Here is an 18,044-nt window from a genome sequence, read left to right as displayed (position 1 = left end):
GAGATTGAAAACCAAAAGGGAAGAACACGCTCAGCTTTTTTCAAGCTGAAAAGAACTGAAGAAAAAACTCAAGCCTCGACTTACAATAGTGAAGGATTCTATGGGGAAAATATTAAACGACGCAGAAAGTATCAAAAGAAGATGGTAGGAATACAGAGAGTCATTATACGAAAAAGAATTGGTCAATGTTCAACCATTTTGAGAGGGAGCACATACATGATCAGGAGCTGATGGTACTGAAGGAAGAAGTCCAAGCTTCACTGAAGGAACTGGCAAAAAACAAGGCTCCAGGAATTGATGGAATATCAATTGAAACGTTTCAACAAATGGATTTAGCACTGGAAGTGCTCACTCATCTATGCCAAGAAATATGGAAGACAGCTTCCTGGCCAACTTACTGGAAGGAACCCATATTTATGCCTATTCCCAAGAAACATTATCCAACCGTATGTGGAAATTATCGAACAATATCACTCACAAGCAAAATTTTGGTGAAGACTATTCCAAAGCCACTGCAGCAGTATATCAAAAAGGAGCTGCCTGAAATTAAGTCTGGATTAAGAAGAGCAGGTGGAACTAGGCATATCATTGCTGATGTCAGATGGATCCTGGCTGAAAGAAGAGAATACCAGAAGGATGTTTACCTGTGTTTTATTAACTACGCAAAGGCATTCGACTGTCAGGATCATAACAAGTTATGGATAACATTATGAGAAATAGGAATTCCAGAACACTTAATTGTGCTCATGAGAAACCTATAAATAAATCAGGAGGCAGTTATTTGGACAGAGCAGGGAGATACTGAGTGGCTTAAAGTCAGGAAAGGTGTGCATCAGGGTTGTATCCTTTCACCATACCTATTCAACTGGTATGCTGAGCAAATAATCCAAGAAGCTGGACTATATGAAGAAGAATGGGGCATGAGAATTGGAGGAAGACTAATTAACAACCTGCATTATGCAGATGACAAAACCTTGCTTGCTGAAAGAGGAGTTGAAGCACTTACAGATGAATATCAAAGAATACAGCCTTCAGTACGGATTGTACCCCAACATAAAGACAACAAAAGTCCTCACAACTGGACCAATAAGCAACATCATGATAAACAGAGGTAAGATTGAAGTTGTCAAGGATTTCATTTTACTTGGATCCACAATCAACACCCATGGAAGTAGCGGTCAAGAAATCAAAAGATACGTTGCATTGGGCAAATCTGCTGCAAAGGACCTCTTTAAAGGGTTGAAAACAAAGATGTCACTGTAAAGACTAAAGTACCCATGACTCAAGCCATGGTATTTTCAATCACATGATATGCATGAGAAAGCTGGTCAATGAATAAGGAAGACTGAAGAAGAATTGATGGCTTTGAATTGTGATGTTGGTGAAGAATATTGAATATACCATAAACCGCTGAAAGAACAAACAAATCTGTCCTGGAAGAAGTACAAACAGAATGTTCTTTAGAAGCAAGCATGGTGAGACTGGGTCTCACATAATTTGGACATGTTGTCAGGAGAGATCAGTCCCTGGAGAAGGATGTCACGCTTGGTAAAGTACAGGTCAGTGGAAAAGGGGAAGACCCTCAACGAGATGGACTGACACAGTGGCTGCAACAATGGGCTGAAGCATAACAACGATTTTAAGGATGGCATAGGACCGGGCCCCATTTTGTTCTGTTGTGCGTATGGTTACTATGAGGTGGAACCAACCTGATGGCATCTAACAACAACAACACAACCATAAAGAAGAATGATGAGTCTTCTCATGTCTTATATCATGGATGAATATGGAGGGCATTACGATGAGTGATATCAACCCTGAAAGAACAAATATTGTTTAATTGCACTTATATAAAAGGCATGTCTACACACACACACACACACACACACAAATATCAATGCTCACTGGTGATTACCAGGGATGAGTGGAGGGGAGGTAGATGAAAGCACTCTCAAGATAGTAGACATTGTTATTTTGGGTGATGGTAATGATGACATTGAATGTGGGTGAAGTGCGCACAATTTGACAAAAGTTAATGTTGTCAGTGAAGTGCACAAGAGAAAAGGGTGTTATTTGTAAAGGATATGACAAATATAGTTTTGCAACAAAAACCAAAAAATATGTGTGTGGTTATCAAATATGTATATAAACGTATGTGTGTATGGGTATGAATATGTCAGTTCATATGTGTGCATGGATACATTTATCTATAGGTATATGTACATATACATATGCATGTGCATGCATGTACATTCGTATTTGTAATAAACCACATAAGAGGCACAGTTATGAATACTCCTTAAACATAGCCAAACACCTAGAAAAATTGATTTGGTTTGAAGGCTTAGAAATACAGTCTTGTAGAACAAGATAATATAGTTCATAAAATGTTGTCCTATGTCCTACTGTGGTCAGTAGTATTTGGGGTAATAAAAGCTTGTGAGTGGCCATCTAAGATACATCTATTGGTCTCTTCTTGTTCAGAATAAAGAGAAAGAAGGTTGTTTTACAAGAAGGAGAAAAACCCTAGTTAATGCACATAAGGCATATGTGCATGGGAAACCAACATGCCCTAAGTTGCCTTGAACCTTATAAAGAAGAACATCTGTGAAGGTTATAACTTAGGCGCCATGATACCACAGCCTTGCTCATCACCTGCATGTTCTCTTTGATCCTCTTCTCATTGTAACTCTTGGCCAGGACCACGACCCCACGCTGTAGCTGATAGCGAAGGGCAATCAATGCTGGGGTCCGCTTGTGCTTTTTAGCCAGGGCACCAAGAACTGGATCATCCAAGAGAACGGGGGAGCTCTGGTCCACCCTGGAAGGAAATGTAGAAATACTGAACACAGGAAGCTGAGTTTTCACTTTGTCAGGAGGCTTCTAAAACTGACTAAGGTGGTCTCCTTTGGATTAGTGGTTTTCCAATTGTGGTCCTGGACCAGCATCACCTGCATCACCTGGGAACTTGATAGAAATGCAAATTCTAGGGCTTCACCCAGATGTATTGAACAGAGCTGAAGGGGATTCAGCATTCTGTGTTTCAAAAAGCCTTCCAGGCCATTTTGATGCTCTCTTGAGTTTGAAAGAAAGAGCCCTGGTTGCACAGTGGTTAAAGTGCTCAGTTCCTAATCAGAAGGCTGGTGGTTCTAAGCCACTCTTTGGGAAAAAGATGTGGCAGTCTGCTTCCCTGAAAATTCACAGCCTTGGAAACACTATGGGACAATTTTACTTTCTCCTGGAGGGCTGTAATTGTTGGAATCGACTGGATAGCAATAGGTTTAGTTTGGAAACAATGGTCCTAGGTCCTTGGATTTCCTCCTTTCCTTCGCATTGGCTGTTTTTTCCTCTGGATATAGCCCTAGAGAAGGGGCAGGATAGTGGGAAGAGAAGTGGGAAGGCTTGGATAGTTTTTATTCTAATTTTTCTAAGATATTGGTGAAAACTGAGTAGGCCCAAAATGGGAACTGTTCATTCTCATCCTTAGTCATAGTGTGTAACATTTGTACAGAAGTTTCCAAATGTTTTAGAATGGTAATTTCTTTCTGTCCTCATAGACCTGGGAGTTAATTATTATTTTCCTGATTTTAGACATAACTGCATCTTATGGAAGATATTGCTTGAAACATGTTAATCGTTTAAAAAGTGTTACAGTCATGACTTGGGCTGATGTCTTTTGTCTCAGTTTTTTAATTATGTATAGATTTTAATGTAGACATGTATTATTGATGTGGAAACTACAAATTAGAGACACATATGCCAAGCCAGGAGAATATGGCCGAATGCCTGAGTCTCACAGGACATAGTTTAATTTAATCAGTAACCTAGCCCTTAGAGGTAATGAACTAGGTCGCTTCTTTAGATTTAGGTGTAAACTAACAACCTGAGTCCTTAGCCAATGTTCCAGACAAATAGACACCCAGCCCTGCTATCTGCAGCCCCTCAGGAGGCATGGACCCCCTCCTCCACCTTTCCTTTGCTGAAACACTGCAACATTAGTCTTTTAAAGTAAACTGACATTTCAGAGGAGAAAGGATCTCAAAAGACTTGTAGTGAACCTCTAGGAAACGGGCTGAAACCACCTGCACTTCTGGGACTCTCTTTGTTCCTGTCTGACTACGTAAGCCCCAATGCTGCAGCATTTCTTTGGAACATGCAGATTAGTCTGTTTTATCCTCAAATCATTAATAGAAAGATAAGTCTTTAGTATTGTTCTTAATTTTGTTTTCATTCTCAGATATTTTTTTAAGTTAACTATCTATATAAAAAAAAAATATAACCAGACATAATGCACAAGCATTGGGCTGGGTAGTGGGATTATAAAGAAGTACGTCTGAAGTTGCTCTCCCTACTTTCCCCCAAGCAGTTGAGATTTAACACCAGGATATAGGATATGGTATAAATAAAAAGATTTCTTCAGTAATGGTGTTTTGGATGATCTCCCAGTTTTCCTCATTACCACTTTTTGTCTCGGTGGGATCCCAGAGCACTGTAGGCAACCAGAACAATATCTTTCGACTTGCAGAAATTCAGCAATTTGCTCTGGTTGAGATAAGGGTGACATTCCACCTGTAGATTTCCAAGACAAGAAAGAAGGGTAATAATGGATCTGAGAGAGGAAAGATCTTTTTAGCTGTGGACATCAAATTGTGCCAGAAGCATGAAAGTACTCAAAGACTTATAAGAGCATGTTCGAAAACAAAGGAAAAAACTTTAGTGGGTAGATTTGAGCATCAAGATGAATAAAGAATAAAGTAATTCCTAATACATTGAATAAAAAACAAAACTCTAAATTCATATGAATGAGAGACAGACAGAAAGATAAAGAGAGAGAAAAAGAGTGAGAGCGAGAGCAAGAGAGAAAAAGGGAGAGACTGAGGACAATTTGTTCCTACTGAAGATGATTACCACAGTAATTGCTTTCTCTGAATATTGATAATTAAAGGGTAAGAATTACATATTTATTCTCTCCTATAGAAATAATTGTAGTTTATTTGAGTTGATAGAAAACATCCTTGTTTTATAGAAAAATATCAGGTAAGAAAGTACAAAGAGTGAGAAAAATAGAAAATCATTACTTATAGATCTAATCAAAATAACTGATTTAGGCAAAAATTCTCAATGGACACTACACCATTAAGTGTGAATTTGTTGGGAACATTATTTTCTTTGTTGCCAAGTTATGAACCAGCATATTATTAGCTAATTGCAAAAGGAAAACATATGTTTACAAAGAAGAGATCTGGCTACACACATGCTTAACCAAGTGATGAAATCTAACATCACTAATAGTGGGACCATCTGTCATCATGTGCTTCCTAAAACCAAAATCAAACCCAGTGCTTTGCAGTCAATTGCGACTCATAGAGGACAGACTAGAACAGCTCCATAGGGTTTCCAAGGGTGTCTGGTGGATTCGAACCGCCGACCTTTTAGTTAGCAGCCATAGCTCTTAACCACTATGCCACAAGGGTTTCCACGCACACTTTCTCCTAGTAGGGTGCAATTTGAAGGACACAACAACCTTATGAGATTTTATTGCCAAAAACGTCTAACTTGAACCTAATTAAGTCTTCAGCTCTAACTTCTAGTTTACAGAAACTGGGACTGGAGAAGCAAGTTACCTAATATCACAAGGTGATAATCTGGTAAATCCAGAATATTTGATAATAACCCCTTTTGGATATTATGGGATACAAAAGAGCTGAGAGACTGTTGCAGATTAAAAAAGCTTGAGAAAAATAGTGAAAAGTAATATGTGAGCCATTATTGGGTCCCAACTAAAACAAATAATGTATAAAAGATTTTTGGAAAAAATGGAGAAATTTGCATATTGACTGGATAGTGGATGATACTAGAAAATTACGAATTTGCTTAGAAACAGTAACGAAATGTGAGCGTCTGAGGGAATATTTTCATCCTTTGAGATGTATGCTGAAGTCTTGTTACGGATTGAATTGTGTCCCCCCAAAATATGTGCTGGAAACCTAAAGGTTGTACTTATAAATATGGCCAGTTTAGAAAATTGGGGTTTCCATTTATTATGTTAATGAGACTCTTGCAGTATAGGGTGGATCCTAAGCATAATCATTTCTGTGTTACAAAAGGTCAAAATAGGCACAGACACACCAAGAGGGAAGACAAAGGCAGATAACAGAGACAGATGCATCTGCCGGGCCAGGAACATCAAGAATTACAGCAGATACTAGAAGCTGAAATAGACAGGGAAGGCTCGCCCCTAGAGGCATGCTCTGAATTTCAACTGCTAGCCTCCTGAACTGTGAGAAAATAAATTTCTGTTCTTTATGACTACCCAGTTGTGGTATTTCTGTTACAGCAGCACTAGACAGCAAAGACAGGTATGTATGTCGCAAGTGTCTGGAAAAACAGAAAAATAGAAGTCAAGGAGAACAAGACCAAGATTTAGTCAGTTCCTAGCTCTACCCAGTCATATTGCTAAATGTTCCTTAGAGATGATTTCCTCTGTCTTACCATCAGTGTAAACTAGTAACTTCATCCCTTTAACCCAGAGGACTTTAATAGTTTCTGGTTATCGTTTGTGTGTGTGTGTGCTTTATAGGTTAAGAACCTCTGAATATAGACATATTAAGAGAAAGAATTCAGGCATCCAAACCACACAAACCCTTTACACCTGTCTGATCCTATCAATGACCTACTAGACAGAGGTTCTACTCTATTGAAACTTCTGGTTCAAAAAGGTGAGAAGAACAGGAGGAGAGGATATCAGACATAATTATAGAAAAAAAGGATGTGAAGAACAGAAAGCAGAGGAAGCCCTGGTGGGCAGAGGAGGCTCACCTGGTTGCAGACTGGCTTGTACTTGAGCCCTGGCTTGTTCAGGATCATCTCTAGCTGCCTGCGGTTAAAGTTGGACACTCCAATGGACTTGGCCAACCCTGCATCCTTACACTTCTCCAAGGCCTGGGGAGGAAGGTGTTGTGAGGAAGAATGTGTGTGATTTGGCCATAGAAAAAATGGGATCTATAGCCCTGTTAATAGAAACAACTTTCTAGAAATGACCACGAAACTGGCTGGCATTGATAATCATGAAGTGAAAATAGAGAAAATTGGAGGAAGATGATGACAACAAAAATGAAATTAGTATTTCATTCTTAGGAAAATAGGAGTCAGTATGGTACAATACCCTCAATTTTCTTTTCTCTTTTTCTGTGTCATATTCCAATGAGGCTCCCCTCCAGGCTAATCTATCAAAACACCCCTGGTCAGGGTCACGAATTTCTAAAGCCAGTTGTGCATATTGCCTTTGGCTCAGCAGCAGAGTTAGACACAGTCGATTAACTTTTCCCTTGAGACATTTTTCTCATGTGGCTTTTAAACACTGATCTCTTTTGAGTCTCTTCTTCCTTCCCTGACTGCTCTCTTTGCAAGAATCTCATCATCTGCCTGGCCTCTAATACTTAAAGGACTCAGTCCTTAGACATCATTGCTTCTTTATCTCATCTCGCTCCCAAATAATCTATTTATGATTTTAAATACTAGCTACATGACTAAGTCTTACAAATTGATATCTCTGTCCTAGAATTACTCCAGTACCCATATAATAGACTCCCAGATTCAACTGCTTGCTCAATCATCCTATAAATGTCTGATTAGTCATCAGAAAGTGAACAAGTCAAAAACTGAGCTTCCAGTCTTCCTCCCAATCTGTTCCTCCTGCAGTCTTTGTTTCATTCAAAGCAAACACCACTAACAATTTGTTCAGGACAAGGACCTCAGACTCAGACTAGTGCTGTCTCTGTCTCACACACTTCCTTCAGTCCACCAAAGCATCATGTCATCTCCGCTCTCAGAATAGATTCAGAATGGATCTTACAACTTTCACAGTTTTATCCCATCATTTCTCCTCTGGATTATTTTATGAACTTCCTACATGGCTTTTCTAATTCCACTCTTAACCCCTGCAGTTTATCATGCACACAGCATTTGGATACATGCTATCCAGTAGAGCTTCCTGTGATGATATAAATAGTGTACGTCTACACTGTACAGAAGTACAGCCAGAATGCTCCTTAGAAGTGAGGATGCTGAGACTTTGTCTCATGTACTTTGGACTTATGTCATCAGGAGGGACCAGTCCCCAGAGGAAGAGATCATACTTGGTAAATAAAGGGTCAGCAAAGAAGAGAAAGACACTCGATGAGTTGAATTGACACAGTGCCTACAACAATGGGTTCAAGCAAAGCAAAAATTGTGAGGCTGACTCAGGACTGGGCAGTGTTTTGTTCTGTGGTACATAAGGTCACTATGAGTGGGAACCAACTCTACAGCACCTAACAGAAACAGCACACAGTACAATTTAGTAGCCACTTGCCCCATGTTGCTGTGGAGCCATTGAAATATGTGACTGAGGAACTGAATTTTAAATTTTTTGATTTTTAATTAATTTAAATTTCAATAGGCATATGTGGCAAGCATCTCACTTATTAGTGCAAATTTAGAATGACCCTTTTATAAAATAAATCAGATAAAACTCCTCTAATGGCTTTCAAGCTCATGCTGAGTCAAAGCCAAAGTCATTCTTATGAGACCTGCTGTGATCTGACCTCCTTTGCCCTCAGAGCTCATCTCTTCTCTCTCTTTTCTCTTTCAACTTCATGAGACACCTGATTTTTCTTGGATGCGAAAACACTCTACCTCATAAAGGGCAGTTCACTGGCTGCCTTCTCTGCCTAAACACTCTTCCCCTAGAAATCCCATGAGTCACACCTTACTACAGACCTGGGTTCTTTTGTCCTCATATCAATGAAGATTTTCCTTAGATACCTTTATTACATTCGTACCCACACCCATCCACTTCCCCCACAACACTCTCCACTCCTCTAAACATAACAGCTTTATTTTTTCCCCTGGACTTATCACCATCTGCCAAATCATACAGTTAACTGTTTACTTTTTTATCTTTTTGTGGTTACCTTTTATTCATCTCCTCTCATTTAGATAAATGAACTATGAGGGCCAGTATATTGCTTCATTATGTCACCACCCCCCACAACAGTTTCTTCATAAATTTTTTATTAATAGATGAATATCATAATAAAAAAAATTCTATATAAGGTAGGTAAAATATAGCAAGATTGTTAGAATGTCTTCAGCTAGATTTCAGAAGGAAGTAGGTAGAGAAATGGTAAAACATAAATGAACACATCACACAACACACCAAATTCTAAGCCGGGCACCAGGCAGGGAGTCAGAGCGATGAGGAAACCTGTGGGGCAGAGCTCTCATTTCCTGCCATGACAGGCGAAGAGAGTCATTTGTCAGATGCAGAGCACGGGACACTACAGGGAGAGTAAGGTATTGGGAGTTACTGAGTTAACACCGCATGTTGTTCTGGTTGATTAAGCTTATTAATAAAGTACGTTACTATATATTCCAGGATTCATATTTACTAAAGAAAAGAAATTTTAGAAAAATTAAATTTCAGGCCCTCAAAGATTGTGAAAAAGGCCATGAAAGTTACATGTATCTTACACTCATTTCCAGGGGAGCTTTATGTTAGAGATAGGACTGTACTTGATGTTGCAAATATCTACACCTTCCTGACATTTGGCTCCATCAGTCGTAGGAACAAATGATTAGTGAAAACGGTTATATAAATAATCTTTATTTATCATTCAATTTCCTGTATTCTACTAGATAAGATAGAAACATTTTCTCCTTTCACCCTCCAAGAGCAGCTTTATGGACTTATAGTGCCAATAACCTTAGGATTGTGTCACCGTCCTTTCAGAAGGGAGGTCACACTCTGCTATGACCTGGAAAATGCTATTAAAGGAATAAGTAGAATTCTAGAACTCCAAGAGAATTTTGAGATCATTTGTCCAATTCCTGATGGTAAAGAAGAGAAAAGTGAGATTGAGGACTACATACGTGTTTTCTTAAGTGCACGTAGGTGCAAGATGTGAACTAGGTTCCCTTTCTCCGGGCTTTCTCATCTTTGCTGTCTGCTCCAAGCACTCACCTCCCATGTGGCACAGAGATCCACTGTGTCAAATATTAGTTTCCCATGTTCATCTTTTGGTAGCAGCTCCTCTCCAGGCTGGAATAGAAGCAGTCATTATAGTGATATCACAAAATACTGTCTCCACTCTAAGCCATGCTGTGAGGTACATGTATGGCTGGGACACTAAGCCTCCGTAAGTTAGGTGGAACAACTCTCCGAATGTTAAGATTTGCAAAGTGTTTTATGTCTAGAGTTGTTAGGAATGTCTTCTGAGAGACAGCCTCTCTATAATGTTTTATCTACTTTATGCTTTAATAAATGTCACTTTCCTACATAGTAATGGGGACTAGTATTTGACTTATGTTACTTTTGTCTGCCCAGGATATTTTGTTTTTTATCAAATGGTTCTCTTTTGCCTGGAAAGGCAATAAGTCACATGACCTTAATTTTCATACCAATTTAGTGCAATATAAACTCAGACTCAGCTATAACTGTACAATCAGAATTCCTTATCCTTCTGAACACACAATGGCCTAAGGGTAGGCACATGAACTAAACAGGGCCAATCCAGAAACTTGAATTATTATTTTAGATCCTTTCCCAGTATAATAATCCATATTCCCTCCAAAGAAAAACTTAATTCAACATCCATGCAAGACGATGGTCATACTGACAGTGAAAATGAAATAGTTTTAATTATGCAAATTTCTAACCTTCAGAGCCATTGGGCTATGAATAATGTAGAGATCGACATAGTCCAGCTGAAGTTTTTTCAGTGACTTTTCCAAGCCTGGCCGAACCAACTCTGGTCGAAGGAAAGTGACCCAGAGCTGCAGAGATTAAGAAGGGAGTTGTGTTTGATTAGTACTTTAGGCAATTTAATGAAGAGATATAGAAACAGATGACACAGGGATTGTGACTTGTTTAGCAAGTTCAAAGTTGAAATTTTTTTGCCAACATCATTGAAATTAAGCTAAACTTGAATTATTAATGTAGACAGAGCAAATGTGAACCTGGACTGTAATCAGTAGGAATAGATGTAATATTTAGGGTTTTTTCAGACTCTCAGTCATTTATTGTGATAACTTAAAATATGTGGGTTTCATTTTGAAACGTAATAGAGAAAAATGATGAATATATCTAAAAGAGATAGAAGCCCTGCCCTATAAACAGCTTAAATGAATGAGATTACTTACATGTATTGAATACAGTGGAGAACACCGAAAAATAACTGAGCTGGGAGGGTCCCATTGCAGGTAATATGTAAGGAGGTGGCCTCCACCCACTTTGCAAGAACTGCCATACTCACGTACTGGAAAGTTATTGTCTGGCTGCCCCTAATATTTAGATATTTTTCTACTGGTTGAAATCTAGGTGACTGCAGGGGCAAAAATTCCCTTTTTTCTTGGGCTTCCCTTTTATATGACCTACTCACATAAATGCTGTTATCAGTTTGAGTATGCTGTCAGTACAACTACTAAACAATAGAAGGAAATGACTCGAGAGATAAAAATCTTTATCAAGTAACAAGTACACCCATCATCTGAACTATGTTTAACAGAGTATACAAAGCAATTTCACAAGTTTTGTCTAACTCAGTCTTATGAGAGAAGAGTCACAGATCTGTGTGATTCTATCATCCACGCAAAATCACTGTGCTTTAGGCTGAGGCTCAGAAAAGAAAATACTTTAAAATCATAAAAACTGAGCATAAGAATGATTAGAAATTCATCACCTCTCTCCTCTGTTGATACTAGTGTTAGTACATTAGCATGTGTGAATAAAATTTTTCTTACTATGCATAGTTCAGCAAACCACTCAACCAATTTCCATACACTCACTTCATAAATAGTCACACAAACATTACACACATTTCACCTTTGAAGTGTAGAATATGTCTTCTCTCTTCACAATGCCATCAGCAATCTTGCTTCGGATGGCTTGTCCAACTTTGTCTTCATTTTCGTACAGATAAGCTGAATCAATATGACGAAACCCAGCATCAATAGCTAGTTTGGTTGCCTCCTCAGCTTCACTCTTAGGTACCTAAGGAAAAACAAAAGATAGTATTCAGGTATCTACTCAACTGAGAGGTTGTTGTTGCCACAAGCACTGACCTTCACCAGAATGAACTATTCCCTCAGATCTTGTGTTAGTTCCGCATGTAAGGTACCCACCGGTTTGCTTGGAACTTTTCTACTTTTAGAAATGAAAGTGGGCATCCCAGGAATTCCTTCAGTTCAAGAAAACTGGGGTGGTTTTTCACTGGCGTTGGAAGTCTCGAGGCCACACCTAGGTGAGGGATTGGCTAAATAATTTGCAGCGTATGGCTGTTTTCATGGATATGATTCATTAGAGTGAAGTGACACAAGGCAAAATCAGCAAAGTAGGAAGGTGTATAGGGGGATGTACAGAGGAAAACACGCACAAGCTTCCAAGAGTTTGTAGTGGAGTCACACAGAATATACTTGATTCCTCCAGGGTGGAATTTTGCTAAGATGTGAGGAATGTGGGGGCTGGTCACATAGGCCCTCTCTGCCTAGCATGACCCTAATAGTCCCCAGCATGTTTTCTCCTTTTCAAAATTGGAGACTGAAAGCTTGACAGAACTAATGCCATGATGAACCTCTAATTTTTCTCCTTGGCTTCTCCTTTCCACATACCTCTGTTAATGACTTTTTTGATCTGATGCAAATAAGTTTGTTCTTTGTTTTGAACTGATGCTGAAAACTTTGTTTTGTTCTGTCTAACCACCTGTGACTTAAGACCCAGGTGTCTGACATGAATATCTTTAGCCTGATAAAGTGATGTCTTACATGTATCTCTTTAGTCTGATAAAGAGTCTCTTGTCATTATTTTGTAATGAAGAACTCCCTTGGCTATGCCATGTGTGTGCTGTAAAGACACTTCTAACCCTTGTAAAAATCCTATATAAGCTCTAATGTAAGTTTTTTTTTACATTACTCCATAGAGTAATACTCCATAGAGATAGTCTGTGTCATTGTCAGATGCCTGGTGGTGGACACCTCCTAAGTAAACTTTCTCACTCTTTCTGACTTGGAGTACAGTTTCTTTGGCTCAACTGCCCCAGGGCACGGACCCTCATCAGGTAACTCTAGCACACACCAAAATGCAAAAACCAGAAAGAAAGCAGCTATTCATCCTAAACCTCATTGTTTTTGCAAGCAGTTTAGACACAAATAGCCTTATCAAGCAGAGAATGATGACATTCCTCCTGAAATCTTATTTCTGGATGCCATTCAGGGCCAACCTTGAAAGAAAAACTTTCCAAGGATAGTAGTCTCCTGTTAATTCTTTTGTACACATCCACTCTATTTGTATAAAAAAACGATTACTGTCAAGTCTATTCTGACTCATAGTGACCCTATAGGACAGAGTAGAACTGCCCCATAGGGTTTCCAAGGAGCGGTCGGTGGATTTGAACTGCGGATCATTTGGTTAGCAGCCTGAGCTCTTAACCATTGTGCCAACAGATGTCCATATTAGGTGTAAAGTGTGTAGTGTAGAACATAGGTTTATAAATAAGAAATTAACTGTACACGTAAGGGATTAGTAAAGTAGGTGTCAGCCAAGGCCAATTAAATTAGGGAAGATGTAATCATAGTGGTAAATGTAAAACTATTGGTTTATCTGCTAAAAATTGGACACCGATTTTAGAGTGCACATGATAAAAGAAAAAAAGAAAAAGAAAAAATACATTTCATGACTTTTTTAGTATTTCGGAAGCTTTGTTTCTCAACCTCATCACCAGGAACTAGATACTCAGTCCTTACTGCCCTCTGACGGCCCCCAGCCATGCTCCCTCCTTAAGTGTACCAGCATGAGAAAGTTACCAAGTCTGAAGCCTCAGGGCTCCCCTTGAACCTCCCCTCATCCTCCTTTGCACTACTAATAGACAATACCTGTCACTTGTCTTTTATAATGTCTCTTAGATATTTCCTTCCATATTACAGGTGAGGAAAAAAAAAAAGCCCACTGCTGTCGATTTGATTGTGACTCAGAGTGACCCTATAGGACAGAGTAGAACTTCCCTATTGGGTTTCCAGGGACCAGCTGGTGGATTCCAACTGCTGACTCTCTGGTTAGAGGTTGAGCTATTAACTACTGTGCCACCAGGGCTGTTCAGTCACTAGTCCCTTGTCACACAGCCAAGTAGTCTAAAAAACAAATCTGGAATGTGGATTATCTGGTTTCCAGTCTAGTGACTTGTTCCCTTTGCTTCCTCTTCTGTGAGGGGACCAACTCAACCTATTTGCTTCAAATCTAAGGTATAGTAACAAGGACCAAGAATAGAAGATTGGTCTTTTAAGTACTGTAACATTTCCCCTAAAAAGGTGTCCTTTTTTCTTGCAGGATGAATTTCTCAGCCGTGAGGGACATATGAGTAAAACTCAACTCAGTCCAGGGGCACCATTTATCACCTGGTGCTCAGCCCCAAAACTGAAATTATCCCCCACAATTCCTCAGACACCGTCATTTCCGAGATGATTACCTCAAAGATTGCTGTACATCATGTCTCCTAGGTAAAAACCCAGTGTCTCCTAGGTAGGAGGAGAGATTTCTTGGATTATAGAACTATACAGAGAAAACCCTCACACTGCAATCAGTCTGAACACAAGGCAGCTGACAGACAATGCTCTTGACTGCCAAGATTCATCTCTTCTGACAAGCTGTGACATTGATGGGAATAGGAGGAAATACCAATGCCCAGATAATCTGTACATGACCGCACGTCAGGCACAGAATCACTGAGTGAAGCTTGTCTGTCTACCTTCTCTCTTTAACCATGAATTATCTGTAGCCTGGTGAAACTGAGACTCCAGTGAATCCCCCAGAGTCAACGAGGAACAAGGACGTAACAACCCTGGTTGGCTCCCACTCACCCTGGGGCTATTTGCATTTGAATCTTCAACTCCAAGACCCCTATCCTTACCTCTTGTGGTGCATAAGTTCCAAATCCCAGGACAGGAATGAAATGACCATCATTTAGTTTCACACACTGATGTTTGAGATCCATCTTCTGTCACTGTCCTGACTAAGCAGAGCCTGTTTACTTTATTCTGCTTTCCCCCGAACAACAAGAAGGCAACGCCCCAACTGCCCTGGTCAACTGTTATCTAACAGCATGTAGGAGGGGCCACAGTTAAAGCAGTATTCCACGGGGTAGAAACAGGATTGTCCCAGCTTGACTCAGTTCTTTTTTTTTCAAAGAGAATTGTTAATTATTCTATAATGATAAAGAAATCATTAATATCCTGAGTTAGTAAAGTTACTTCTCGGGATTTACCACAGGTCATCCTAAATTATTCAAAAATATTCACTGAATAAGTACTGACAATTTGTTAGACGAGAAACCTCCATATACTCTATTTTGTTTTTGCTGATGGTGATGCCCTTTCTTGATTGTGAGTCATTTGAGACATTTAAATATCTTAGACCACACACACACACACACACAGACACACACACCAGCATGAGCACATGCACACAAAAAATTTATACAAATGGCTCAGGAGCTATTTTTAAAAAGTCAACACTCAATAAAGAATCAAAAGCAGAGATTAAAGGAAAAATTATCGTTTTAATTTTCCCATCTACAAAGTGATATTTCTTCCTCCTTTCTTTATTCTGTACTGAGAATATCCAGTCTTGGTAAGGCTTCAACAAGAAAAAAAAGGCAGTCTTGCATGGTGCTTTCTGGAGTGTAAATGATTAATGATGTTTCAACACCATTTTGCATTGTGCAAATAGTTCGTTTATATCTTTCACCCAGTTACATAGCTTCTGGGAAAGCACCATAAAGCAGCCAAAGATGGAGACAAATATTGTACATCATTTATGATCTTGCTCTGCAGTATTCACAAAAGAAAAAAAACTGGAATCAACTAAAATGCTATGAATTTGGGACATGCTAGGTGCACTAGGAACCCTGGTGGCGTAGCTGTGAAGAGCTACGGCTGCTAACCAAAAGACTGGTGGTTCGAATCCACCAGGAGCTCTTTGGAAACCCTATTGGACAGTTCTACCCTTCCCAGTAGGATTGCTATGAGGATTGCTGGACAGTAACGGGTTTGGTTTGGTTTGGTTTAGGTACACTATGACGCACTAATACAAGAGAATATCATGAAGCCATTTAAAAATAAACATATAAATATTATATTTGGGATAAATTAAAATATGTAGAACAAAAGGATATTAATGTGCTGATTAGATAAGCAGAGTATGTATTATGCACGCAGAATAACGTCATATGGTAACATAACGTGGATCAATGGAGGGCAAGGGCCCAAACTGTTAACAGCAATTATATCTGAATATAGGACTTTGTGTGATTTTTTTTCTCCTATGAATACTTGTCAAAGTTTTCTATAATTATTATGTATCAAATTTTTAGTTACAAAAAAGTGTCTACGTGTAAAGAGAGAAATATCTACCCTGGACAATGGAATACAAGGCAGTTTCCTGGCTGATGCCCAACACTCTTAACTTTTATCTCAAACTGCCTTTGTTCACCTGACACAGACCTCACTTGCTATTCTTCAGTCTTCTTTGTTACTCGTCCGTCTATAACTAAACTTCTGATTCACGTGTCGGCTTTAACACAAAATTTGAATTTCAGAAGTCTCCTGGCATTGATCTGGGTTGGGCTTCCTGGACACTGCCACCATCTCTTTTCTGTCTTGAACTAGGAATTTTTTTTTGACAGCCTTTGGATTTAAGGCTTGAACAGATCCAGATCCTGGTGCCTCCCACCTGGCCTAGCTGGGTGACCAGTGTTGGTCAAAATCGCTGTTGGAATGGCCTGGCCTTAGGTCCAGAATCACCTGCTTCCCACATCACACCTGGCAGTAATGGGATGTCTCTCAACAACCTTCAGTAGTGACCTCTGCTTCTCTCCTAATTTCTATGTGACTGGAATTTCCTATAGACTGCATCACAAATAACTGTAGTGATTCTATGGGCAGGGTGATCCTTAGCCCTATGTGGAGCTGTCATGAAGTGTCTTCGTTATTTCCCCACTTTCACCGTTTCTACCCTACCCCCCGTTTCAGAGATACAATCCCCTCCTCCATCACTGCCATGATTCCAGAGAAGTGAAATCTTGGGGCAGGGATTATAGACTCTCTGGATTTACAGGGTAGTTTGAAGGCCAATTTAAAGCACAGAATAAGTGAAAGCATCGGATGGCACACATTGTTATGTTAAGGGATAAAATCTTTACTGGAAATGTATTTATATTAAGCTTTAAGGAAAATTCTCAGATTCTTAAAAGTTAAATGCTGAAGGACTCAGCTGTGACTAAAAGGCATTACAAACAAAGTTGGGATTCATCCGGCCTGGGCCTCAGCTGGAGCAATTTCATCATGTGGTTGTCCTAACCACCCCATTGTGCTACCTCTGATAGCTAGAAATGCTTGTGCTAGATAAACTGAAAAAAAAAAAAAAGTCCCCAATTTTCCATCCAGAATTTCAGGTGGGTAAGAAGTAAGGTAGCATATTATCAAGAACCAATGGTATTGAAAGAAGTCCATGTTGCCCTGAATGCTTTGGTGAAAAACAACCTGAAGGAATTGACTGAATACCAAGTAAGATGTTTCAGCCAACAGATGCAGCACTGGAGGTACTCACTCACCTATTCCAGGAAATTTCGAAGGCAGTTACCTGGCCAGCTAACTAGAAGAGATCCGTATTTGTGCCCATTCCAAAGAAAAGTGATCCAACAGAATGCAGAAATTATGGAACAAAATTATTAATATCATATCTAATTAAAAATTTGACTGAAGATGATTCAAAAACAGTTGTAGCACTACCTCGATAGGGAACTGCTAGAATTCAAGCCAGATTCAGAATATGACACGTAACAGAGATATCATTGCTGATGTCAGATGGATCTTGGCTGAAAGCAGAGAAAACCAGAGATGTTTACCTGTGTGTTATTGACTAGGTAAAGGCATTCGTCTGTGTGGATCATAGCAAATTACGGGTAAATTGCAAGAATGGGAATTCCAGAACACTTAATTGTGTTCGCGAGGAACCT

The 18,044-nt window shown here is 39.4% G+C and overlaps 1 protein-coding gene across 12 annotated transcripts in view; it reads right to left on the bottom strand.

The window, feature by feature from the left end:
- LOC126075017 (aldo-keto reductase family 1 member C1-like) overlaps positions 1 to 18,044 on the bottom strand; it is a 240,869-nt gene that overhangs the window by 188,460 nt on the left and 34,365 nt on the right. For 2 of the 12 annotated variants that reach the window (XR_007517106.1, XR_007517105.1), the window contains exon 8: positions 1,710 to 1,817. The exons of 2 other annotated variants lie outside the window; for them this stretch is intronic. Coding sequence is in view for 7 of the 10 variants with exons in the window: in XM_049882070.1 (XP_049738027.1) it covers positions 2,656 to 2,821; positions 4,460 to 4,569; positions 6,820 to 6,942; positions 10,004 to 10,081; positions 10,699 to 10,815; positions 11,864 to 12,031; positions 14,940 to 15,023 (846 nt within the window). In the remaining 3 variants the exon portion in view is untranslated. Of the gene's footprint in view, positions 1 to 1,709; positions 1,818 to 2,655; positions 2,822 to 4,459; positions 4,570 to 6,819; positions 6,943 to 9,934; positions 10,082 to 10,698; positions 10,816 to 11,863; positions 12,032 to 14,939; positions 15,070 to 18,044 lie in introns of those variants that run through there. 8 more of the 12 variants (XR_007517107.1, XM_049882070.1, XM_049882071.1 and 5 more) reach the window with 8 other exon arrangements.

The sequence above is a fragment of the Elephas maximus genome, chromosome 4 (assembly GCF_024166365.1).
Source record: "Elephas maximus indicus isolate mEleMax1 chromosome 4, mEleMax1 primary haplotype, whole genome shotgun sequence".
Taxonomy (NCBI): Eukaryota; Metazoa; Chordata; class Mammalia; order Proboscidea; family Elephantidae; genus Elephas; species Elephas maximus.
This window is presented reverse-complemented; position numbering and strand designations above follow the sequence as displayed.